Here is a 27,499-nt window from a genome sequence, read left to right as displayed (position 1 = left end):
TAAATTAGTTCCCAAGAAAACCAAGTATATGAACAGCAGAAGTGTTGTCAATGTCAATAATACACACAGAAAAAAGAAATCAAAAAGAGACGTCCGGCGTTTAAAGGGAGATAATCAAAATTGTGATCCTGTAGCAGACGATAAAGAAAATAGTGTGTCATACGAGGTTGTTTATCCAGCCGACACAAGTAGCTCAAATGTTTATTCAAAGCCCACTATTGCTAAAGTTAAAAGCAATGCCAGAACCTGGATTCCATGTAGCTCTGTATCGAATTCTAAAAGTAACAAATCAAAGAAGCGGACTGTTTGTGTCGACGACTATCTATTTTCGGAAGAGGAAGATGATGAAGTATATCAAGAAAATGTTTATCAAGGTGAGGACACAATCAAAGAACCGAGTGTTTTATCAGACTATTTTAACCAAGCTTTTACTAAAGAAACCCTTCCATGTCCCCGTAAACGACGTCGAAACCGAAGTGCTAAACAAAATGGTTTCAACACACAAAAACTTTTTTATGAAGAAAATTCCTTTCCCAACCAAAATGTTTCTGATACCGAATCTGAGGACGGATTCGTTCACGTAGAAAATGCGGCATCTACCAAGAATAAAGCCACCTTTGTTCCAGTAAATGTGGTTTTACCAAAACAAGACGTAAGTGATGAATATTTAGACATTCGATTCCCTGGAAAAGTGCAACTTGCCAAATGCCACCCTAGAAAATTTTGTATTGATATTAAGGAAGAAGTCAAAGAAAAATTGAAACATTCGCCAGTATTCAGGAAGACTGTTATTCAAAAGCTTGATTTGACATCATATCTGGTGTTTAGCTATGTAAGAAGCTTTGATGATTTGTACGATGTTTATGAAGTAACAGTTAACATACCAACCAAACGAAATACCATCAAATTAGAAACTATTTTTGACATGATGTTGACCGACATTGATGATGTTTTGAACAGATCTCTCATGTTCATAGAATCATTTCTACAACCAGAATCTTTCATCCAAAAGGAACTACTGTACATGAAAATCACCAACATTGTGCAGTTCAAAACAATTTTTACTGCCACACAATCTGACGAACTGAGTAACGAAGACGAACCGTTTGAGTGGATTTCTAGAGAAAAAGACGAATTCTGCAATATATGTTACGAAGTTCTCGAAGAAAGCTCTTCAACAGCCCTGCAAGAATGCGGTCATTGGTTTTGTAATATATGTTATAAAGAGCATTTAGAATCATCCTTTAACCTAGGTCTCCAGAAAATCACTTGTCCAGAATACAATTGTGATAAAGTAGTCGATCTTGCTACGATGGTCAGTTTAACAAATATAAGAGACATTCAGAGAATGGAAATGAGAGCTGCTGAAACATCTACCTCAGCGTCTAGTATCAAATGGTGTCCAAATCAACTTTGTGGAAGGATGCTGCAACTTCCAAACGGGGCCAGTAACATTTCTGTTTGCCAGTGCGGTACAAACGTGTGTACTGATTGCCACAAAGAAGGTCATTGGCCAGCATCATGCGAGCATTATGCTTTTTACAGAAAAAAATTAGATGACTTTAAAGATGACATATTTGTCAATGCTTATTGGATCCCCAACGATGTTCAACTGAGGGGTAAAAACTGTCCCAAATGTAAACGGTTTATAGTAAAGAATGGAGGATGTCCTAATATGATGTGTGTTTGTGGAGAATGGTTCTGCTGGTCATGTTTATCATCAAAGGCAAGTCACAGTATGGCTAATTGCTTTAACATATTACCAACAATAGGAACTCATACACAAACAGTGAAGTATATACCGCGAAAAGATGCCCCTGAAGATCGTACAGAGTTGTATTTGCTAGCCCTGGACTGTCGTGAGGCACGACACACAAAGCATATCAAGATTCTCAGAGAACAGACCAATAAACTTCGGTCACAAATGTTATGGTGGGTTTCAAAAAAGGACAAATGTGGAGAGTGTGTACCATTCACTAAAAACACGGTCAGGTATCTGTTTATTGATTTAGTAGATTTCATAGTGGAGTTAAATTTTGCTGCTGAATTTTGTTTTGTGATGTTGGATTACGAACAGGGAAAGCAATCTGTTGCAACCCAAGCGGTGAAGGGTATTGCGTATAGTCTTCTTAGCAGAATTGCAGAAATACAAGCCATTTTAAAAAGTTGCGGTAACGAAAATCGACAAAAAACTTTTTCCGCATTGGAACATGAAAAAGATCTTGGAAAAACAATCCTAAAGTCCCTCGTCAAGATTATGTCCAAAGTCTAAGCATGTGAAACCTATATTTTATATATCATATTATGTATATATTGTTTTGCTTTTGTTAAACATCAATTATAAACTTTAATGTTGTAATATTCATTTCCAATATCATTTCATAAAATGCAGACATATGGCAAATGATGTGCTGCTTGGTGTCTCCCAAAAGACGTTTTCTAGTCTTTTTATATAGCAAAAGCGACTGATGGCATTTTTATCACCCCTTTTCTGTCTCTGGTTCGTGTAGTTACACAAAAGCCTGAACAGATTATGATAATACTTTCGCAAAAATAATCAAAGCAACTCGTTTTCACAATAGTCATTTCATAATCCGATGGAATTTCTGTGGAATTACAGCATTCTCACACATCGAACATGAATTATTGCCGTGTCATCAAAGTAAATGTTGGCATATGCAACGTAGTGTGATATATTGAGTCTGGACATTCCACCTGCAGATTTGATGGGCTAGACGAGGGTATAAACAAGGTTGGAAAAATAATGGACAGTCGAAATTGGTGTCTTCTTTTAGCAGGATCGATTGAAAACTTGCTTCCGAAAGGTATCCCTGAACGATGATACAAGCTTAACTCTTAACTAACATCTGATTGTAACTACAGTAAGGGTTTGGAAATGTTCAAGGCTGAAGACAATCATGTGTCTAAAATGAAGATGAAAACCAAACCAAAATAAAAAGATAAACAAATTTATTAACAATTCATCATAAGGTAAGTTCAGTAGAGGGTATGACTATCTCTCCAAAAGCTAATCCAACACCACACACACTATAATATAATCTTCTTCCACTACTGAAATTGAAACATCACTTTTCATGGTGGAAAATGGGGGTAAGGGAGAGTGTCCAATGCATACACAAAATCTTTTTAAATATAAATCAGTCTTTCAACTAGCTTTCTGACTCCATCTATGATTCTGTAGCAGCATTATCCTGAGAGCAGTTATTGCAGTGGCATGCATACCTTCTAGAACACCATTTGTCATTCTACGCCTGGTCTTTTCACCTGCCCATCTCCCTCATAAGGTATGCTATTTGATGTATCTATTGTAAATTGCTTACCTCTCAAGTCTTATATCTAAATTAGCTATGTCTGATATATTGATAAATCTACAGTCAAGATAATCAATCTGAAATACACATTCAGTCATTATCATAAATAATACAGATATACAAAACCGAAACCCATTGAACACCGTGGATAAATACATAAGAATGTCATATACGTTCTGAACTCTAAGATATGAAACAGAAAGGAAATACATTATTTTATGTGACTTGGTAAGGCTCTGCTATATTGGCTGTATACATTAACATACAATCCAATAAAATTGCTGATTTTTGAAAAGTGACTATTGCAGTCAAGGTATAACATGGTATTGTAATATCTTCATATTGAGAAGATGATTAGACATGGATAATAAAATGTATGTTGTATGGAATCATAAGAGGGAAAAAGGCAAAGTAACTATTACCTGAATGTCTTTGGAAGATAGTGAATCATTGAGCTGCCATAAATTTAATCTTTGATCCACTGATACAGTTACTATCTTATCTTCTGATAGAATTCTTATACCTTTAAAATATAATAACATTAATGTAAAGAACATCATCTCAGCCAAACATCAAGCAAACAAGTGGGAGACATTCCACATGTGAAATCTGACAGTTGTACCTCCAATAAGTCAGTCTTCCCTTTTTTACCCCATATTCCATACTGGTGCATCTTCTGATACCAACAGAAGTTAACAAGTGGGCAAAGAGAGGAATGTGTTATACATTATAAAACAGATCAATGTCATAAAACTACCAGTATCATACACATACCTGAACTGAATTAGTATTGATATTCTGTCCTGATTTAACAAGAGTAAAACTACCAGTATTATCTAGTGATACCATATTAACATACCTGTTATTTGAGCTGAATGAGTATTGATATTCTGTCCTGATTTAACAAGAGTAAAACTACCAGTATTATCTAGTGATACCATATTAACATACCTGTTATTTGAGCTGAATGAGTATTGATATTCTGTCCTGATTTAACAAGACTAAAACTACCAGTATTATCTAGTGATACCATATTAACATACCTGTTATTTGAGCTGAATGAGTATTGATATTCTGTCCTGATTTAACAAGAGTAAAACTACCAGTATCATCTAGTGATACCATATTAACATACCTGTTATTTGAGCTGAATGAGTATTGATATTCTGTCCTGATTTAACAAGAGTAAAACTACCAGTATTATCTAGTGATACCATATTAACATACCTGTTATTTGAGCTGAATGAGTATTGATATTCTGTCCTGATTTAACAAGAGTAAAACTACCAGTATTATCTAGTGATACCATATTAACATACCTGTTATTTGAGCTGAATGAGTATTGATATTCTGTCCTGATTTAACAAGACTAAATCTACCAGTATTATCTAGTGATACCATACTAACAGATAAACAATTATCATCACCTCCACTAGCTATTACATACTTGTTCTCTATAAAAACAAAAATAACGCTACCGGTAATTATCATCAAGTCTAAACATGCAAATATATTGTGGCACACAGGCAGAAACCTCAAATTTTCAGTGTGAAAACTGCTTTGTGAAAATCAGTTGAAAACATAAGGCAGTGCAACATATTTCAGAGTTCAAATTCATGAGAGGGTCAAATTTATTGAAAACGATCAAATTTCTACTTGACCTTCCCTTTTAGATTGTGAAACCCAACCAAAATTAACAAAATCACATGTAGGCCTACTTACTGTCTATTTTGTATGTATCCAAGCTGTTTATACCAGATTGGTGACATTTCAGCTTGAAACATGGCTGCCAATCTTTCACGTCTGCTTCACTGATATTTTCATTTTTCACCTGAATGTGTTTTATTTTTGTTGGAAAACACAAATTTTTGGAGGTAGTACTGGAACAACTGTCATCTGTTTCTGAATCTGATGAAATTAGATCACATTTGGAATTTTTCACCTCATTTTGGTTGCAGTTCAAAGTATCACAGTTAGATCTATACAAATTCAAAATATCCAAACACAGTTTAGTCACATTCCAAAAAGCAACAACCCCTTCAGTTGCCCCTGACAACAAGAATATTTGTGAGCCTTTAGGTGATTTATGTATAAAATGATGAGTTTTTAAAACACAGTTGTTATGAAAGTCTGACTGTTCCATTAATTCCATAGTTTTAGTTTCTGCATTGAAGCAAAATAACCTGAAAAGAAAAAGAAAATTTCTGAAATATTTTTTTGATGATCTGGTAGACTTCTGTTTCAGCCATCTTTATTCCCTTTCCTCATCGGATTTGGCATTGTAACATTTCTTTCTTTGGCACTAAATTGCAAACCAAACATCCTGTGTCTGGTAATTAGTTATATAGGATTTCACTTAATAATTATAATTTTTTGCACAAAATTATTTTGTGTATTTATAAATATTACCTTACAAACCCATCAGAACAGGCAGCAGTGACAAAATGGACGCTTGCAGGATAAGCTTGATCTATGTCCATGCCGCAAAATGAAGTCAGACACAAGATTCTAGTTTCAGGATCAGGATTCACATGCTTCTTTTTCCAAGGTTTGAATCCTTTTTTATTTTCTAAATTTCCCAAAAAACAACTGGATAGATGTTCGTGTTCCACATTAAAACAAACCATAGAACTAGAGTCAGTATTTCTACACACTGTTAATTTCCAAATCTCAATTTGGGCTCTACCACCACCAGTGAATAGTAAATATTGTCGTCTGTCACTTGTTGAAGGGAGATTATTCAGTGTTACTGTTCTTACACTAGATAGATGTCCTTGCAATGTCTGTAATGGCCACAATTCTGATGATTTTGCCTTTGGGACTGAAATTAAAACTTTCAATTCATTGACTAACTTTATTTGATGCAAAACTGAAGTTGGTGTAGGAACTCTTTTAGTATGTTTAACCCTTATATATTTCTCCACCATTTTGAATTGCATCCTGAACTCTGTTCTTACAGGTTTGTTGATTTTCTGGTTCTCAAAATGAATGAAACCCTACTTTGCATTCTTAGCAATGTGATTAAAGTTTATATTTGGAAGTTTTAACAATAGAGTTCTCTCTAACTAGAACAATGTAAAAAGATTGTTAAGGACATAAACCATGACAATAGTAAAACACTAGCAGACAAACCTTTTAACTGTGATATTATAATATCTGTATCTTCACTAGTTGTTACAATAAGGTGATATAAGTCTGAAATCATCAAAAAAACAATAACTTCATGGGTAGAAGTTGATGATATATCACAGAAAAAGATAGGGCATGCAACTTGAGGTGATCAATTGGATCGAGTTAAGGTAATATAGTGGCACATTTAATCATATTTGGGAATTTCGTGCGGCCATGTTAACTTATTCTGACTCTGCAATTGTTAGACCCCAGCTTCTAGCTGAGTCATATATTATGTCGCACTTGTCTCTCTCAACTCTAGAAAATATAACAGTTTGGTTTGACTCAAGAACCTCGAACCTATATAGCTTTGAACAATACAATCTTTGTTTTACCTCCATTAATATTGATAGATTCTATATACTTTACATCACACACTTCACGACCATGTAATGCAGGCTATAATAGAACGAAAATTCGTTATATTTCAAGATATTTTCAAACTGATGATGAATTTGGGCTATTACTTATACTAGAGATCCACAATATAAACAGTATGCAACTACATTTACCATTTTCTATCACAAAAGCATCAAAACTCATAGCCAGGGTTCATACAGCACTTTGCCTCAAAAATTCAAAGACTTTTCAAGGACTCTGGGCTTTGAAATTCAAGGACTTTTCAAGGATATTAGTCTGACAGAATATACATGTACCTAACTTCTGAACTGTGAAATCAATAAAGATAGTTCATATTTGTCAATGGGGTTAATGATAAAAATATACACAATTTGACTCAACTCAAAATTCAAGGACTTTTCAAGAGAAAATGGGTTTTTTATGGTGTTTTCAAAGACTTTTTTTGAAATCAAGATTTTTCAAGGCAACAGATGGAATTTAAGGGTTTTTCAAGGCTGTGCGAACCCTGATAGCTGCTTACTTCAAACACTAAGCAAGCCTTTACCTAAAGATGGGTAATGCTCAGTGAGAGCTTGGAAGATTCACCAAACAACAGTGTGGGTGCCAGTTGGAATACAAATGAACCACCCAGCCCCCCATGGGACGTTTAAGACTGTGACACTTCCTCATGGGGAATCACAACTTTGAAAGGTTATTCCCCCTTTTATACTCCATTTCCTGGAGGGCAAAATCATTATTTACTCATTCATTTGAAGTTTTTCTTACCTTCAAAACAACTTGGTTAGAGAGTAAACTTGTATTGTGTAAAATAACGTCACCATTTTTAATATACAAGAATCTAGCATTATCATCACTGTTAACTTTACAATCCCACGACCTATGACCTCCACCACACTTTATTTCTAGTAATAGTTGATTATCTACTTCACTCCAGATTACAAAGTTAGTCTGAAAAATACAACTTGAAAATTAATTAAACTTGAATACTGTAATGAACTAGTGCTGGGTATTGCCAATCATTTCATGATATAAGTTAATAGATAAAATACACCTTTATACTTTATTTTTGAACTTTGAAAGATTTATTTTACTAATGTTTATTTTTTGTATTCATCTCTGCCCCTCTCACCTTCAAATAGATGACGTCTTCATTAGCCCACATGGTGCAGAAGAGTAGGACGTAAAACTCCATTCATTTCATTTCAAATAGATGAATTCAAAATAGGTGAACTTACTGAATGAAAACCATAAACATGTAGTTGATTATTTCCAGTTAGAACTAATCTATCTATCCATTCTAAATTCTTTAACACCTTAAAAAAAAAGTCAATTATGAGCCAACAATTGACCCTAAAGAAGCCCTAAACAATTCTACATTGTTTGTATGTATGATGCAGCATATTAATGCAAATAAGCAACCATCTTTCTTTTTATTGATAAAATTACCAACATCAGATTAATATCTAGAGTTGTACTCATAAAATATCTAGAGCTGTACTCAAAAAAATATCTAGGGCTGTACTCAAAAAAATATCTAGAGCTGTACTCAAAAAAATATGAGCTGTCAAAAAAATATCTAGAGCTGTACTCAAAAAATATCTAGAGCTGTACTCAAAAAAAAATCTAGAGCTGTACTCAAATCTAATTAATGTTATATGTACCTTATGACTATTTAACAACTGTATCTTGTCTGTATCTAATAACCAGATTCTATACTGTCCATCACGACCAGCTGTTAATATCTTACTATCCCTATATATAATACTAGTTACACCAGCTTTACCATGTATCTTAGGGAAACTCTGTATCGGGGTCTTAAAAAAATATCAAATAAACATTATTAGATATGAAGACTCTTATCAAAGTGGACAACACCAGTCACAGAGAGAGGCATCAGATTTCTAAAAGCATTATCTGCCATTGTTAATAAAGATACATCTAAAATAAACTTTAGTGATGTCATTTAGTCTTCCCAAGAGTTTATCACACAATAGTTGACATTATCTGATACAAGCAAAGATATCCTCAGTTTCTCCACTAAAAAAATTGATATAATCTTACCTTAGACCTTGATTGTCTATAGTGATGTACTGTCCCACCTCTATCACCACATACTAATACAACATCACTTAAATCATCTGATACTATCAACCCAGCAGACACCCATCTCTGTTTACATGGTGGTAGAATATATTCACCTTTAATATTCATTCTTATAGCAACCTCACTATTAGTGTCATTCTGTTGAACTTCAAGCAGTAACTACAAAAAATTAACATAGAAAATAAAGCATAGTGCCTAGCATAGAGATGTACTGAATTATTGAGATACTGAACTATTTTACAGTATTGAGATACAATTAAACTAGTTCATAGCAATGTAATAATAATTTAGATATCTCTCAACTATATTATGGTACTGAGATACAATTAAACTAGTTAATAGCAATATGATATCACTCAACTATATCATGGTACTGAGATATAATTAAACTAGTAAATAGCAATGTGATATCACTCAACTACATCATGGTACTGAGATATTATAAACTAGTTAATAGCAATGTGATATCACTCAACTATATCATGGTACTGAGATATAATTAAACTAGTAAATTGCAATGTGATATCACTCAACTATATCATGGTACTGAGATATAATTAAACTAGTAAATTGCAATGTGATATCACTCAACTACATCATGGTACTGAGATATAATTAAACTAGTAAATAGCAATGTGATATCACTCAACTATATCATGGTACTGAGATATAATTAAACTAGTAAATTGCAATGTGATATCACTCAACTATATCATGGTATTGAGATATAATTAAACTAGTTAATAGCAATGTGATATCACTCAACTATATCATGGTACTGAGATATAATTTAACTAGTTAATAGCAATATGATATCACTCAACTATATCATGGTACTGAGATATAATTAAACTAGTTAATAGCAATATGATATCACTCAACTATTTTACAGTAGTCAGATATTGAACTAGTTTTCTATGAGTTTTCGCCAAATATGAAGAAAAGACAAAAGTCAATCCTTAGTCACTATGGCTTAATCAAAACCTTCAGTCATCAAGTTGTACTTACTATTTGACCAGCAGGACCTGTTGTTAATAAATGAACTGAATCAATCCATATCATACCATAAACTTTACCATTGAAATATCTCTTACAAATATACTCATCTAAATATAAACAATTTAACTCATATTTATACAGCCTATCACTTTACCATTAAAATATCTCTTACAAATGTACTCATCTAAATATAAACAATTTAACTCATATTTATACAGCCTATCACTTTACCATTAAAATATCTCTTACAAATATACTGATCTAAATATAAACAATTTAACTCATATTTATACAGCCTATCACTTTACCATTAAAATATCTCTTACAAATATACTCATCTAAATACAAACAATATAACTCATATTTATACAGCCTATCACTTTACCATTAAAATATCTCTTACAAATATACTCATCTAAATATAAACAATATAACTCATATTTATACAGCCTATCACTTTACCATTAAAATATCTCTTACAAATATACTCATCTAAATATAAACAATATAACTTATATTTATACAGCCTATCACTTTACCATTAAAATATCTCTTACAAATATACTCATCTAAATATAAACAATTTAACTCATATTTATACAGCCTATCACTTTACCATTAAAATATCTCTTACAAATATACTCATCTAAATATAAACAATATAACTCATATTTATACAGCCTATCACTTTACCATTAAAATATCTCTTACAAATATACTCATCTAAATACAAACAATATAACTCATATTTATACAGCCTATCACTTTACCATTAAAATATCTCTTACAAATATACTCATCTAAATATAAACAATATAACTCATATTTATACAGCCTATCACTTTACCATTAAAATATCTCTTACAAATATACTCATCTAAATATAAACAATATAACTCATATTTATACAGCCTATCACTTTACCATTAAAATATCTCTTACAAATATACTCATCTAAATACAAACAATATAACTCATATTTATACAGCCTATCACTTTACCATTAAAATATCTCTTACAAATATACTCATCTAAATATAAACAATTTAACTCATATTTATACAGCCTATCACTTTACCATTAAAATATCTCTTACAAATATACTCATCTAAATACAAACAATATAACTCATATTTATACAGCCTATCACTTTACCATTAAAATATCTCTTACAAATATACTCATCTAAATATAAACAATATAACTCATATTTATACAGCCTATCACTTTACCATTAAAATATCTCTTACAAATATACTGATCTAAATATAAACAATTTAACTCATATTTATACAGCCTATCACTTTACCATTAAAATATCTCTTACAAATATACTCATCTAAATACAAACAATATAACTCATATTTATACAGCCTATCACTTTACCATTAAAATATCTCTTACAAATATACTCATCTAAATATAAACAATAAAACTCATATTTATACAGCCTATCACTTTACCATTAAAATATCTCTTACATATATACTCATCTAAATATAAACAATATAACTCATATTTATACAGCCTATCACTTTACCATTAAAATATCTCTTACAAATATACTCATCTAAATATAAACAATATAACTCATATTTATACAGCCTATCACTTTACCATTAAAATATCTCTTACAAATATACTCATCTAAATACAAACAATATAACTCATATTTATACAGCCTATCACTTTACCACTAAAATATCTCTTACAAATATACTCATCTAAATATAAACAATATAACTCATATTTATACAGCCTATCACTATAATCCTACTAATCTATACTGCTCCTGATGCAGCTGATGAAAACCATCAAGTAACAGCAGCTTATCTTTTTTGAATCTAAGTCAAGAAATATTTAACATGCCCAGTAGCACACCTAGCCCTGATTTATTTTCCTATTCAATGATTTACCATGTCAGGCCCTCGAACAAATTGATTATAAAAAAAATATACCATCAATCTGGAGTAATAATGGTGAAAATACCATGCTATTTCAAGAAGGAAATATAGAGATAGACAGGCCTATACTTAATCATAACTGTTTAGTTTTCCTATTTGCATCACTGAAAATAATGTTTAGAAGAACTTTCCAATCTCAAACTTTCCAAAATTTGAAATTATAAATCGAATAATCAACTCAAAGAAAGAGATCCCAAAATTCAACATAATTTGAATTACTTGGATAACAAAGAATTATACTAACTGCCTTATCAAGATAATATATAAAAAAACTTTAACAAAACTATGTTTGCATATTTTACTCATCAGAGGGTAATATCCTGTAATGATGTCAACACTGGGGTGATGTGTCAACATCAAAGAGAATACTTTTACGAAGTAGGTATTGGCCTTAAGTTTCTATACAGGCTCCCTCATAAAAAAAAATAATAATAATCAACTTACCATTGAGTACAATTAAAATATCTCCTTCAATATTACCAGCAGCAGTCAATTTCTTATCAGGGGAGGTCACTAACAGAGAATAAGATTTAAATGATGCATTATGGTATATAAGTTTCCAGACTTTCTTGTTAATATCATACTGACATAAAGATCTACAAAACATAAAACAGATTCAGTATCAATTTTTTAGATCCATCTCCAGTTAAAATTAAATATAAAAAAACTGGAACAAGTTGGATATGATAACAATTTAATTCGAATTCAGTATGCCCCTAAGAAAATGTCTTTGAACAAAATTAATGTTGAACTTGTTTGAAAGTATACACATGAAAAACTTGACAAACTTCAGTCGGGACACAGATTGAAATAAGTCAGTTGTCTGAAGATCCCTCAGTGTGAAACACTGAGTAACACTATGTTTCAGGTTCTATTTTATTATTTCTATTTCTCTCTAAATATGATGAATTGCAAACTTTTCAACAGTGAGAATAATTTGTTATTGTATTACTTTTCATCTATATCAGAAAATCATATTTACCCAGAATTTGTCATGATGATAGCTGTATCATAGTTCTTCAATACTACTGATCTAGGTATGTCTTCTTTACTATTCTTTACATACAAAATATATATCATTTACATCAGAAATAAACAGAGGATATGTCAGATAAAATGACAAGAGATGAGCCATAAACATGGACAAAAATATAATATATAGACTATATTTTTACTATATTCCTTGACCAACCCTTTACCACAAACAAACCAAGGATAGAATCTTTCCTACTTCATATAACTCTGATAGTGATAACTACCTCTTGACTGTATCGTGATACCGTGCTGTGCAAAGGGGCATAGTAGATTATCTGGCAATGTCTTGATCGACTCATTAATAGTTTAACTTTGGATAGATACCAAATTTATGCGAAATTTGGCTTTTAACATGGTGAAAATTCTCAAAATCTAGGTTTCTTGATACCCCATAGGTAAAGTTTAAGTTCACTAAAATGAATACTTCTATCAATTAGCATGTTATGACTATATTCAACTTATTGGACAAAGTCTAATTTAAAACAACAATTCATCTCACTTTGATATCATCTGGAACTGATAAAACTAACTGTTGATTGTTATCAGTCGACACTGTATTGTTTATCTTCCAGAGTCTAATAGAGTTATCTCCCCCTCCTGTTACAATGATATCATCAGTACAATCTATACTCCATATACTTTTACCCTAGATATAAAGAGTGAAATTTCACAGAATTTTATTAGATTTGAAATTCCCATCAGAAGCAATCAATTACTTTTTTTTTATATTACTAGTCATTTTCAATTTCATCTTTTGAACACTAGGTATAAATAAAATAAAGTGTCATACCCTAAACTTCAAATTTATATAACTTAATTTAAATGTAAGGGTTAAGGTTTAGAACTTTTAGGTGGAATTCTAACTTCCTGGAAATACTTGAAAATTGGAATGATTATAGAACTGACTTATATATTTAAGTTATTGTACCTTATGACCTTTAAATCTATTGAGTACTTCACCATCATAATTCCATACACAACATGTAGAATCCTGGAATATAAGATGTATTATTACAATATAATATTGACATTCAGCAATTCTTCAAAGAAATAATGAAAAAACTCTCATGGATAATATTCACTTTGTGGTGTGTCCAAGACACCAAATTTTGACATATGTATCAATATTCTAAACTTGATTTCATACATTACCATCAGTGGCTCAACTAGATGAGTGAGAGGGGGGAAGCTATTGATTTAAGTGGGTAGGGGCCCCTCCTGCATTTTGGCACACCTCTATAAGTCAATGCCTGTTAATGAAAGTTTGCAGTCTGTAAGAGTTATTTCACTAATTTATATATTGATGGTTGCTTAGTTTGATTGTCATTGTATTCTTTGTACATTTTTTTTTTGGGGGGGGTGTGGGGGGGATTTATTTCAACCAGTACCTATGGTAGTTGAGCCACTGATTATCATAAATATGTATATGGCAATCAATGTTTTATTATATATAATTTATGCAATTAATGTATATAGGAATTGTTTGAGATTTGTGTTAAATTTTCTTACCTCTCCTACACTAATTATGCTATCATGTAATAAATATGCACTCCACACTCTAGCTGAATGACCATATAAGGTATGTAAAGGTGCAGACGACATAGACATCCAATCAGAAGCTGTTTCAGGTTTTGTTTCAAATTTAAATTTCCACAATCTTATACTACGATCATCTGAAGCTGTGGCTAATAGCTGATACTCTTTACGATAATTGATAGAAAATATTACACCCTACAAGGAGAAAAAAACAATTAGACCTTTCGCATCCAAATAACTTTCATTTCATATCAATATTAGTGTGGCCGCCTTGGATTTAAATGATAGATCAAAGTTAGGTTCAGACAATTGTTTGCTAACCTGCATTCATATGTTTTGATTCCAGCATAAGTTGAGATGATTCCTCGGATGTAATGGAAAAGTGTCAAGTCTTTTGGAGAGGAAAATCAATGGAGGCTCTATGTATTATAGGCCATGCATGTTTAAGATTCGACAAAAATTTGAAGTCAAAATGTAGCAGGCTAATATACCATTATTGGAATAACATCATTGGAATAACATCATTTAATGGCTTTTTTTACCTGATGACCTTCAAGTCTATGAATGACCTTTTGATGACCTTGAGAATCAGCTTGACCAGTAGGTGACCATAAAACAATTTGATTGAAAACTGTACCAGCAGCAAGGATCAAGTTGTTCCATTCTGTACCAATAAAATGGGCTGAATATCTTATCGACATTAAGAAATCTTTGAAATTTGATGAAAATGACTTCATGAAAGAAAGTTCATTTGAAATCAGCAACACTGTTGATATCTAAACTTGTATAATATGGTCAAGATCAGCTGAAATGTTCAAATTTCTATTTTAACAGAACAAAGCAGTGCAAATCATTTTTCAATAACCACTGTAACAAACTCAAGATTTCTGAAAAGGATACAATATACATTTTTCCACACAAATTACTTGATGTAATATAGATTGAGCTGACCAATCAAACAGTAGAATGACATTATGTGCTGTAACCATGGCAATGGTTGATGATTCTAGCCATATTACATCCCATATCCAATCATTGAATTCTTCATAACTGTTCAATTTAGATAACCTGAAACAGAAAGGGTCTACAGTTATATGAAATCGTTTTTTTCCTGAAGTCTCGAAATATTTTTCATGGGTACTCAAATACAGTAGAACCCTGTTTATCTGCACATATCCATTCCTAAAAATTTTGTGCAATTTAACAAATTTAGGATTAGTTGAAATAACCATGTCATAACTGGACTTACGTCTCTTCCTGTTCGGATATCTTTAAAGTGTCACATGATGGAAATTCATGTACTTTAAGGATCTATAGCATATATATAGACACGCGACCTGATGGTGAAAACTAATTACTATACAATTTGATAATTGTTTGCCAATCACAGCCTTGCAGAACCGAAAACCAGATCAATGGATAAACAAATTAAATAAATTTTACATAATAAATAGTTCTTTCCCATTAAAAAGCATGCAGATATTGTGGGTTTCCAAATTTTGGACAGCCGGATATACAGGGCTTCACTGTACCAAACTATCATATGCATCAAACTGTAGCCTATGTCATCTTTACAACTCAATAAATTAAAATTAATTAATTAAAAGTATACATGCAAAAAATTCTCTCACAAAAGAAATCAGTCTGAATGATTTTACCCTGTAAACTGTCCTTTAGTTTCATTAACTGATAATATCTGTAGGCCTTTACCACCATGTATCATAACTTGTATAGATGATTTATCTTTTCTCTCTCTTTCATCTGTAAATATAAATAAATACTCAACAATGAAATTATTATTCATTGAGGATGATGCTTTGTTAGTTATCAAACTGTTGTTTCCATTAGGTATATACAAAAATATAACATAGAGATAGCTCGCCAGACAAGGTAACATACGCCAACTAAGCTGGCAGCAGGCAGAGTGACAACAAATCTTTAGGGAATAAAATATGAATTTTCTCATATCTAAGATCTTCATAATGCATATTTGAATGTTTCTACTAAATCAAGGGCAATAACTCCAAACAGTTGATCCCACAACAATAAATGATTTTACTGATTAAGTTAATCTATACAATATTGACTCGTATTCAAGGTTCAACAGCAGAAAAATGAGAGTTGAATTCAAATCATTGGAACTCCACATATCACATAAGCAAAGTCAGTGGATTCGTTGAACATGGTCAAGAAAGTCAATACTGCTGCGGGCACACACAGATTTTAGTCACCTATTTTTGTTGCAGACTAGAGTTTTTTTTAGAAGTTTCACCGACCAGTTGTGGATAAACAAGAAGAAAAATACAAACCTTTTTTAATGCCATGAATTTTCTGTTTGTTCAATAAATCATACTCGATATGAATCAATTTCTGTTTAGTTATATCATATACATGTAGATTACCACAAATACCTATAAAATATATCATCAAATACTCAATCTTTCTTCAGTTGCATCAGTGTATCAAACCAATTTTTCTAAAATGTCATAAAGAAACTCCAACTATAGCCTATACAGTTTATAGTATACTTGAATAACCACAATCAAAGATAGTGGACCACAGTCATATACGCCCACCAAAGCATGCTGATGGTAAAAACGAAACATCCATTTTAAGTTTCATCAAAATCGGTTCAAAACTAAGAGAGTAATAGCATATTCAAGATTTTGGGGCAAGGGCAATAACTCTGCTTCTATAACGGTCGAAAAATTCTTTGTTTCATGAATATGTATACACATACCGAATTTCATTTAATTCCATCAAAAAATCTAGTTTTAAGAGCGTTTACACGCAAATGTTGTGCCGGCAATATAAAAATTCCTAAGAAAATAACTTTTTTGTTCCTTTGCTAAACATTTCATTCTATAAGCTAAGGTAAATCTTCTATCCTATGTTGGCTTTTTTCTCATTTACATGATGTTGAGTATTATTAATACTACTAGTAAGGTTAAGAAACAGTGAGCTAGGTTTGTATTTTGTATATATTACATGTAGCATATTACCTGCTAAAACTAGATTTTCAGATATGATAGATAAAGCTGTAACTGGTCCAGTTTCAAAATCTAAAGTTACAATTTTGTTGTGAGCCATTGTAAATGTATCCCTTCATCTGCCTTTTAATTATGGCCACTTTGGAGTACTTCTTGGAATGCTAATTATTATGAATATTATAATCAAAACCTACAAATTCAAAATAGAAATCAAAGGGAGTTAATCATTTTAATATTTGCTCATAGGTGTAGGACTCAATTTTAGCTATCAATATCACTGTACAAATTTTAAAATAGACAGCCTATTCTACTAAAATTTATTCAAAACATACTGTTGAGTGTTGAGTTTCAACTGAAAATTGCATCTACAGATAATCATCAACAATTAAGTATGCAGCCATAATAAAAAATATCATCCAGTGAGAAATGTACTTCTCCTTAATCTCCATCAAGAGAACCCAAATCAAACTTTATTTAATAAAATTGTGAATTTCAGAATATTCAGTGTATACCAAATTAACCCTGTTTATAATTTCCAAATTATTGAAAAAACTCAAAGGAGTCGAAAGAGGTTAACTGACTTTACTTTTAATCTTATGCCAAGTACAATATACAAAATTTTCTACGAAAGCATCATGGAATTAGATCGCAATGTTAATGATATGCCTTCAATTCTTCTAAAGTTACTTTTCATGGTCTTTAGAGTTTGAAAAAAACAACTGATATTTGGAAGTACCGTTAAACAACATTAAAAGAACGTTTATTATTACCAGACACGTTCAATTTCCGACCTCTGTTTCAATCTGTTGACGATTGCAAGTACAAGCAAAAGTAAACTTCCGGTTGGAAAAAAATAAGCAAGCGGGAACAAAGATTTGATATTTTAGTTATAAAACCTGGTAAAAGCACTTATTAAATATTCCCTAATGTAATAAAGATTGTTTGCGTAGTTAGTTATAGGTATTTGATAATTAAGATAGATGTTATTGGAGAAAATGAGATGAATAGGGAACATAAACACAGCACAGGCATTCGTTTGAACTCTTGTAAAAAGAATACTACCTCTCTTACAATTACAATGAACATAAAACTTTGACTATCAAACTTGGCTTATAAGAGTATAATATCGTGGGTGACTGCTTGAAACCTTGTATATGCCATATTTGGTCATTTTGACTTTTTGGTACTGTTCGAAAGCTCCTAAAAGAGTGGATCTTATGATCAAAACTTCTTAATATTAGCTGATTGTAAATAACCCAAAAACTGCTAATTAAATAACACGTTTAAACCGTCAAATATTCTATTATACTAGGTTCAATGTTCTTTTTTTCGCAAATGAAAATGAAAAACCTTGTATACTGTGCTGTTATACGAGTTATTGGTTGATTAGGTAGGAGTACTCAATAGTTATACCCCTCCCGATTTTCTGCACATTTCATTTTATTTTCTTCTTTTTTGTAGCAAATAAAATGGTTGAGACACCAAGTGAGTTTAAATTGAAAAATCCACCATCAGATGGTATTTCAGCTATAAAGTTTGGACCAACATCTAGCCAGTTTTTGTTGGTTTCATCATGGGATACTACTGTACGACTATATGATATTATAAGTAATAATCAACGTATGATTTACAGTCACACTGATCCTGTTCTAGATTGTTGCTTTCAGGTATGCTACTAGTACTATAAGATTATATCTTTGTGTGGGATGGCTCGTAAAGAATAGACCAAGGAAACTTTCTTCTGATTAGGTGTAAAATTTGACAAAATTGTATTTGAATCTGAACAGTTTGCAATAAAATCAAAAATGCTATGTCATCATATAGGATGGATATGTTAACAATGTGAAAAATAAAAATTATCTTCATACTGCTTGTGATTTTGTCAAAATCAAGTGTTGACTGTTGTCTGGAATCCAGACTCTGGATACATTTGTAAGCTTACTGCTTCTAATGATATTATTTCCAGGATTCTGTTCATTCATTTAGTGGTGGAATTGATAAAACTTTAAAGATGTATGATTTTAACACACAAACAGGTAGAGTACTCAGTATTTTTGGCCCCATTTTCCAAGTTGTTAACGGAATTGTAAAGAGGTTTTTTTATGTGTATCCGGGACATTAATAGCATCAATTTGCAACATTCCAATTTTCAATCATACTTCTGTGATTCCTGCAGTTCACCAATAACAAAGGGTTTGAAAAATATGCTTTATCGCATAAGGCTCTTTGCAATTAGTAACGTCATAAAACACTTAGTTTTAGTAGAATTCTAGATTGAAAATTGGATTGGTGAATAACTGATGACAGCTTACATTTTAGCCTACTTTACTGTATTTTGAATTAAATCTGTTTTGGTTTAAAGAATATTTCTGTCAATAGTCAATAGGCCAATGTAAGCTTATTTTTATGAAAAAAAAAATTATTTTTCATTACAGAAACAGTAGTTGGAACTCATGATCGTGCTGTTAAATGTGTAGAGTTTGGAGCTGATGTTAATGTTATTGTTACTGGTAGTTGGGATTCTACTGTTAAACTCTGGGATCCTAGATCACCATGTTGTGCTGGTTCTTTTACACAACCTGATAAAGTAAGTGTTTACAAACCTCATAATATACATATTCTATTCTCGTGCACACAAAAAAGTTGGATGGTGCTCATTTCACAAATGTTCTTGGGTTTATAAGTAAAATAATCAATTATGTTGCTATGAATTTTCGATTATCAATTATTAAATCTATAATCGATTATAAGTCAAAGTTACATTTTCTGTACTGTTCCCATAATCTTCTTCAGCACATAACTTACCCTAATGAGGACAAAAGACAGCAAAAGATCAACAGCACTCCAATTATTTTTATATATTTCACTAAAGATTCCATTGTGTTTAAACATTAAGTTAGAATAAGTTAGAATAAACATTGCTGGACTTAGTCAGAAAGAAAGAACATGATAATTTGTTTTTGTAGGTCTATACACTATCTATTGCTGGTGATAAGTTAATAGTGGGTACAGCTGGTAGAAGAGTTTTGGTATGGGACCTTCGTAATATGGGATATGTACAACAACGTAAAGAATCCAGCCTTAAATATCAAACAAGATGTATTAGATGTTTTCCTAATAAACAAGGCTATGTCCTTAGCTCTGTGGAAGGTAAATTTATTTTTCTTGATGCCCATACTGACACTGACTATAAGTCACTGTTTTTGAAGTGGCTGTGATCTTAAAAAATATGTGAGATAATCTTTATATTCTCCAAGTGTTTAATAACATTTTGAATATTGTTATGTTATTATGTATAGCTCATAAATTGTTCTTCAAGTCCATTTCTATATTTCTTGCTCTGTTGGTATGTCTTATCATGTATGTCTCAATAAAATATAAGGTTTTATACCCATAAAACTCCCTTTGAAGATTATTAGATCTTATTAAATAAGCATTACACCAAACAACTGTGTATGGTTATCTTTCTTTTCATATATTATAACATTTTTCATCTAAAGTTATGCACACTGCACCTTTAATTTCTTTGTATTTCTTGTAGGTCGTGTAGCAGTAGAGTATTTTGATCAGTCACCAGAAGTACAGAAGAAGAAATATGCCTTTAAATGTCACCGAGTGAAAGAAAATGGTGTAGAAAGCATATACCCTGTTAATGCCATAGCCTTTCACAGTCAATACAACACATTTGCAACAGGTGGTTCAGATGGTTATGTTAACATTTGGGATGGGTTCAACAAGAAACGACTCTGTCAATTTCACAAGTAAGTTTTTCTTAGATAAATTCAAAATTCTTTACGTTCCATTTCGCTCAAGTTTATTTCCATCCTCTGGAAGATAAATGCCAAGATTTGACCAAGGACCAACTAGTTAACAGGATCCTTGTGAACCTAAATGTGTTATCCTTGAAAAAGATGTTTGTTTGGTTTCTTATCTGATTTTGTATTGCTCTTTAATTCGATCATGCTGAGTAAGATTATCAGATATTGATACGATTTGGGAGACGTCTAGTGACTTAGTGAGGTTTTGGAGAATTTCAGTGGATTTAAATGGAATTCAAAATTTGATTTCAGGTACCCAACTAGTATAGCCTCTCTTGCCTTCTCTAATGATGGTTCAGTGTTAGCTATAGCCAGTTCCTATATGTTTGAGAAGGGACAACTTGATGAAACACCAGAAGATGAAATATTTATTAGAAATGTTAGTGACCAGGAAACCAAACCAAAATCTTGACTAGATATGGCTTGAATCAGTGTATTGCAAAAGGGTTGTTAAGAGGTTTCTAAAACATACAAGGCATTTGGCCTCTAATTACACCAATCAGATTTCCTATACTAAGTCTGAAATAACCTGGGAATAAAATAATATAGATACAATATCTGTTTATTGCTATATGATTTAGAAATCCTCTAAACAATTCATTATTAATGTTAATTTTTATGTCAATGGAGAAATTACTTATGTAAAAAGTGTATTGGTAAAAATGAATGATGTATTATAGCAAAACGATTGATCTTCATGTGACAAACAAATCTGCAATGAAATTTTATCAAAAGTGTTCCACTTTACAGCTTAGGTTTTCAACCTGGGGAAATCAAATAATTTTGAAATTTTTGGGGGTGTAATGAGATGCTTTGTAGACTAGCATAAATTTTGGACAATCATAATTTAGGTCGCCCTATTTACTCAGGCTGTAATCTTGGACATGGAAAACTAAGAGAAAATCACAAAATAGTAAGGATTAATAGGTTGACAGGATCTATAAATCAAGAATCATGAAAGGGGTAATATAATGAAAAAGGTTGAAAACCCCTGTTTTATCGCATGATGTAAATTATGAATAGGATTGATTTCTAAGAGTTGGGTACAAGACCTGTTTCATGCTGCCAATTACATATTGTGTTCAAATAACTGTAAATTTATACAAATTATATAATTAACATGCAACTAAGCAAGTAATCAGATACCATCTTTTTCAGTTACAAAACTATTTTTTCATTGTTTATATTTCTGTATATTCAAATCATATATACATCATATATACAGTATAATTTCATCTTGTCAAAAATCATGTTTCTTTTCATTCATCATTATTAAAATATTGAAGATAAACATGTTTTGTTATAGTTTCTATACCCCAAACAATGTTTGTCGTGATACTTTCTGTTCATTTATCTTTCTGAATATGATCGACAATTGTTAAAGGGACAGTTTCAACACCCGCTTGACCAATTGTAGTCTCAAAAAACGGGAATTATTTAGCAAAGCTAGTCAGTAATAGTGTTCACAGCTCACCGTCGAAATTTCAACCGTCAAATCCACGCGTGTCCAGAATAACCCTTGTCCAAAGGACAGAAGACAGATTATATTTAACATGAAAAGTTAAATTACGTTTTATTATAAGATAACTAAACATGATATAAAAGGTGATAATGAAGATTTCAGTATTTCTGATAGAAACTTCAATAGAAATTACAATATACATTAAATTATATATAGATGAATTGATGTAATAGGTGTAAATACCGAGCAGTGGTGTTTCTTGAAAAAAATAGTTGAGGGCCGAACAGGGGCCACAACATTTTCCAGGGGGACAGAGGCTATACTTTCACTGTGTAAATTGATTAAAAAATTTTGAAAGTGGAGGGGCTAAAGCGAGGCCCGCCACTCATACAAGTAGTAAATAACAAGGAGACCAATATATTTACCACCTATGAAGTTTATTTTGCAAGACTGTATGTTAAACACATGAAACGGTTGCTAATTTAAATATTAGGAACTATTAATTATTGAATGATGTATCATTTGTGATGTCGACCATAAAATCGAGACTTTCACCACAGGCACTTGATTCTGGCCAAAACAAAATTTAAACGTCAATATTTTAAGTGTTTAATATAGTGACGGTTAAAAAAAAAATTCATCCAGAATCAAGTGGAGGTGACTTTGATAAGTAGGCGTAATTTTTCAAACTATTAAAAATAAGCCATTATAGAGGCGCCATGCGACTATCTTATAAAAAGCATATACAAAAATATTTTTTTGTAAAAAAATTACTGTATTCACACACAAAAGATGAAGAGGTTGGATAACAAGCTATTACCTATATTACCACTCTTTTGACAGATTAAATCATGATTATAAAAGAAAACATACAAAATACTAAATATACAAGCACAGCAAATTATCTCCATTTCAATTTTGAACTGAAGATACGATTGGTTTAAGAATGTCACCTCCAATTTTAAATAAATGGGGTTTGCCTTCCTTATTTGGGGTCATTATTTTCTTCATGACACATTTCGGGGCCAAATCATATGCAGTACGGAAGGGGGCCATTGTTTTGTGGACCAGATTTGGTTCTACTTCTGCGTATGTGGAACAGAATATACCATTTACAATAATTCTGCCAGATTTTGTAAAAACGTTGTAAATGCCCTCTTCTTCGACTTCATCTATATTTACAACTGGTTCTTCAATCACAGTTTTATCATCAGCCATCGTTATCAAAGTTTCCCCAATCTAAAATTAAAAAAAAAAACGTTAAAAGCTTTTCATCAAAACTTCTTTTTAGCAAACGTTCGTAACTTATCTCGCAGTCAAGTCATAAGAACTACCATTTTATTAAACTTCAGAAGGTACGTAGGATGAAATAGACCAGAAGATCGCTTAGTTTGAAACTCTATGTAAAAATATATTCAGGTTCTATTTTAATATTTCTAAACGTTTTGTTTTGTAAATATGTCTATATGCATAAACCAAGTACTTTCTGCAAAACGAAACACGAAATCCAAAACATATTTGCAAAACATTGGCAGCAGCTACCTAACTTTTTACATAAGGAAGTATGCCAATCATGAGTATATGTATGTCATAATGAAAAGTGGTATCAGGTGTATAGAAAAATAAGTATCTGGAACCTATCGAAACAATAATTTAGCCTTTACGATCTTATTCATAGCTGTATATTCAATTCAGTCTTCTATGATAGGTCTAGACCTAATATAACAGTAATTAAATCTACATGTATACTCACCTGAACATCTTTAGCCATCTTGAATTCGGATTTCTCCTCCCCGGTTTTCACCAAGACATAATGTCGGTGACTAAGGACCAACCTTTTTGTGGTTGTTTCCAACTGAATGTAATCTGATTTTTCATTAATAACATGGTGGGTCCGAGCCCAAACTTCAGTAAATTCTAAATCACCTTTATCATTCCAAGCCAATACTTTATCGCCTTCTTTAAGATCCTCTAAATATTTCTTTAATTTAGAGGTTATCACTGAATGGGCTGGGAAACAACCACCACTCTGAAAATCAAGAAAGTTTATTGATAACACGCAAAAAGATGGAAACATGCTGCTATATGTGTTTAAACCTATCAAAAAAAAATTTCGGAATGAAAGTTTTGTCTTTTTTTAATTAGAATGAGCTTTGATACTTTAAGAATAATCCTGAAATGAACATTTTTTGCCTTTTTTCTGGGCCAACCAATATAGATATTAGGTTTTTTTTAAAGACAGTAAGGCCTTTCCAAATTCATTTTCCGTCAGTCGCGAATTTAGGCGAAATAAAGGATACTAGCGAACGTAAAAAATAAACAGATTCTGAATATTGGTAAGAGTTTAATTTTTTGGCGATCGAATATTATAAAAATAAAAATTGTAAATATGAATATTAAATCTATCGTCTCGAAACACAGAAACGAGCAATAATATTCTTTTATTTAAAAAAATGTTTTTTAAAAAATTAAAAGAAATTAATTATTTTATTTTACATACACGAAATTGCCAGAGATATATGTCCGGGATATCTATTTTTTTTTTAACAAATTTTTTTCAAAAAACTCAAAATGAAGGGCGGGATATCCGTAAAATAAAATATAAGAGAGAAATTTAAAAAAAAGTTTTTTAAAGCCAAGGCAAATTTTTTTTTCAAAAAAGTTACTCGTGTTTTCAACTAACACATATTTGGATATATTTTACCAAAAATATTACTATATTTTACATCGACTAGAATTGGTGGTTAGCCTTGACTTTAGACCATTATAAAAAAATATTTTTTGACCGCAAACCAAAGAGACATAAAAAAAATATTCACTTACATTATTGACCATTTTGATCCGTTAAAATATTTTCTATTAACTCTTGTAAAACGTTTACTCTGTGTATTCCCAGGGTAACTGTGACCATAAAAGTGCGCGCCTCTTTTTATAGCCCACGAGATTTCAACGAAATGCATGATGGATATTTCCAATCATTCGCTTCACTATAAATATGATAGTAAGGGAAACTCCAAAATGTAAAATTTGTTCCAAAATATCATATTGCTAACATGACGTGATCAAACGGGTTACCTGGAAAGTTCCGCTATCTCTATGAAACATATCACGACATTTAATGACAGCCATTGTTAACCAGTTCTATGTCCAGATTGTCACAAGACAGTAAAACAAAGCAAAAGCTATAAAGCCAGGGACTAATACAGGTCGAAAAATTACCATCACCTTCACCTCTGTGGATTGGCAGAAAAATAATTTTGAAAATCTTGAACAAGGAGCCTCGCCTCCACAACGAAATGACACATCGAAATCTACCATTCATACCCGAAGAAGATTCAGCTTTACGGAAGCTGCCGGGAATTTCCGAATGATTTGTTATGATTAAAATTAGAGCGTGTTTTGCAGCAATAATAGGTTGTGAGAATTTGATTTTAAACTGCGATTTAAATTTATAACCTCAGTTTGGGCATTCCCATTTTGTTTAATATATAGAACAATATGTAGAACAATTTAATTTAATGGCGTTTTTACGAGAGTGGAGGGGGGGGGGGGGGGACTTTCAAATTTCTTATTATTATACAGAAAGGAAAGAACTTCCAGGTAGCCCCTGAAAATTCTGTGCCTCCAAACCCGATGATTCTTAAAAACTTAACACAATGGCTTAGTCTGTCTTAAAAGTTTCCACGTCAGAACAATAACCAAACAAATCAAAACCTTGTACATAAAAGTAGATCTTACGGAAAAATAATAAGCAATAGGCCTAATCTTTGTAGCTGTATGTATTGTAGTGGAGAGCGAAAAGGAAACAAAATATAAAACAAATCACAATACGAATGCCGTCAAACTAAACTGTGCCACATAAAAATCTTAGGAAAAAAGGTGTTTCAATGAGGACACTGCATCCATGATCTGAAACAATTCTTCTTTAAATCGTGTTCAAGTTTAATTTTTACTCAGTAGCATCAAAAGCAGGGATAACGTAGGCTACAAGGTCAATGTTGTCATGATGACCAAAAAATTTAAACCAGAATATCTGTCTATCTCCTTACATGCCCAAATTCATTCACATCAAAAATGGCATTTTCGTAGAATTTTTTTTTTCTGCTCAAATCTATGCATATTTTCAGTTTCTGATGAAGTCACTAAACCAGATGTACGCAAATATGCTAATAAAGCAACAGATGCTGCAATCAAACCCATGCAGACTCGTTGACCTGACCTCTTTATGCAAATGTTCAACATCAATGTATGACGAGATCTTGAAAAGGAATGAAGATAAAAGGTGTGATGTTATTTTAAAGGGACAAATGCGGTACCTAGGACTATTTCCGGTGGTTTATTTGGAAATTGAATATATATGAATATTCTTCAGAAGTACTAAAACTAACATTTGAACGACATTTAGAAGTTGGGAGCACACATAATATAACAGAAAACACAAGAGAATATATCATGATATAACACACTTCTTTAAAAACTGAGTACATAACGTTTCGACACAATTTACAAAACCACCATGAGCTACCCTAGTATGATTAACCCTTTTAAATAGCATCTTAGATATATTTTCAGATATAATTTACGACTTTTTTGATTATGAAAATTGACTTATGTCAATGTGACTTATAAATGAAATAATAGGCTTGAAATTCACAGGCTGTCGTCAGATATTGAGGACGTGTCTGATTATTTTACGGTAAACTTTCCAAAATTTGACACCTCCTATCAT

General features: G+C 31.7%; 4 protein-coding genes across 4 annotated transcripts; 2 read left to right on the top strand and 2 right to left on the bottom strand.

Moving 5' to 3' along the window:
* Positions 1 to 1,024: 1,024 nt before the first annotated feature.
* Positions 1,025 to 1,717, top strand: LOTGIDRAFT_135674 (hypothetical protein; the record flags this gene model as incomplete). Its single annotated transcript, XM_009069141.1, has 1 exon — positions 1,025 to 1,717. A coding segment is annotated over one exon (693 nt), but the record flags the coding sequence as incomplete, so codon positions are not given.
* Positions 1,718 to 2,984: 1,267 nt separating this feature from the next.
* Positions 2,985 to 17,590, bottom strand: LOTGIDRAFT_170485 (hypothetical protein; the record flags this gene model as incomplete). Its single annotated transcript, XM_009069140.1, has 26 exons — positions 2,985 to 3,072; positions 3,342 to 3,409; positions 3,755 to 3,855; positions 4,192 to 4,260; positions 4,376 to 4,444; positions 4,560 to 4,628; positions 4,712 to 4,786; positions 5,055 to 5,515; positions 5,742 to 6,153; positions 6,465 to 6,527; positions 6,839 to 6,902; positions 7,629 to 7,811; positions 8,099 to 8,176; positions 8,525 to 8,677; positions 8,925 to 9,125; positions 9,975 to 10,072; positions 12,374 to 12,525; positions 12,912 to 12,985; positions 13,464 to 13,610; positions 13,893 to 13,955; positions 14,474 to 14,695; positions 15,043 to 15,231; positions 15,427 to 15,568; positions 16,159 to 16,261; positions 16,810 to 16,911; positions 17,503 to 17,590. 26 exons carry the CDS (start codon positions 17,588 to 17,590, stop codon positions 2,985 to 2,987), a joined length of 3,534 nt encoding a protein of 1,177 aa, XP_009067388.1.
* A 719-nt stretch (positions 17,591 to 18,309) lies between these two features.
* Positions 18,310 to 22,596, top strand: LOTGIDRAFT_223691 (hypothetical protein). Its single transcript, XM_009069139.1, has 7 exons — positions 18,310 to 18,389; positions 18,952 to 19,157; positions 19,457 to 19,526; positions 19,926 to 20,077; positions 20,457 to 20,640; positions 21,032 to 21,251; positions 21,561 to 22,596. Exons 2-7 carry the CDS (start codon positions 18,960 to 18,962, stop codon positions 21,718 to 21,720), a joined length of 984 nt encoding a protein of 327 aa, XP_009067387.1. The 5' UTR covers positions 18,310 to 18,389; positions 18,952 to 18,959; the 3' UTR covers positions 21,721 to 22,596.
* A 267-nt stretch (positions 22,597 to 22,863) lies between these two features.
* On the bottom strand, positions 22,864 to 25,657 carry LOTGIDRAFT_237232 (hypothetical protein). Its single transcript, XM_009069138.1, has 3 exons — positions 25,594 to 25,657; positions 24,524 to 24,799; positions 22,864 to 24,009 (listed from the first exon to the last, which is right to left on the bottom strand). The coding sequence occupies exons 1-3, from the start codon at positions 25,603 to 25,605 to the stop codon at positions 23,683 to 23,685; spliced, it is 615 nt and encodes a 204-aa protein (XP_009067386.1). The 5' UTR covers positions 25,606 to 25,657; the 3' UTR covers positions 22,864 to 23,682.
* Positions 25,658 to 27,499: the final 1,842 nt, after the last annotated feature.

The sequence above is a fragment of the Lottia gigantea genome (genome assembly GCF_000327385.1).
Source record: "Lottia gigantea unplaced genomic scaffold LOTGIsca_99, whole genome shotgun sequence".
Classification (NCBI taxonomy): Eukaryota; Metazoa; Mollusca; class Gastropoda; family Lottiidae; genus Lottia; species Lottia gigantea.
Note: the sequence above shows the minus strand (reverse complement) of the source record. Positions and strands in the feature narration are given on the sequence as shown.

Coding starts and splice junctions, on each gene's coding strand:
- LOTGIDRAFT_223691 (XM_009069139.1), top strand. CDS start 18,960: ATGGTTGAGACACCAAGTGAGTTTAAATTGAAAAATCCACCATCAGAT. Junction 20,078..20,456: donor CTTTTACACAACCTGATAAA/GTAAGTGTTTAC, acceptor TTGTTTTTGTAG/GTCTATACACTATCTATTGC. Junction 21,252..21,560: donor CGACTCTGTCAATTTCACAA/GTAAGTTTTTCT, acceptor ATTTGATTTCAG/GTACCCAACTAGTATAGCCT.
- LOTGIDRAFT_237232 (XM_009069138.1), bottom strand. Junction 24,010..24,523: donor AGATGGCTAAAGATGTTCAG/GTGAGTATACAT, acceptor TTTTAATTTTAG/ATTGGGGAAACTTTGATAAC.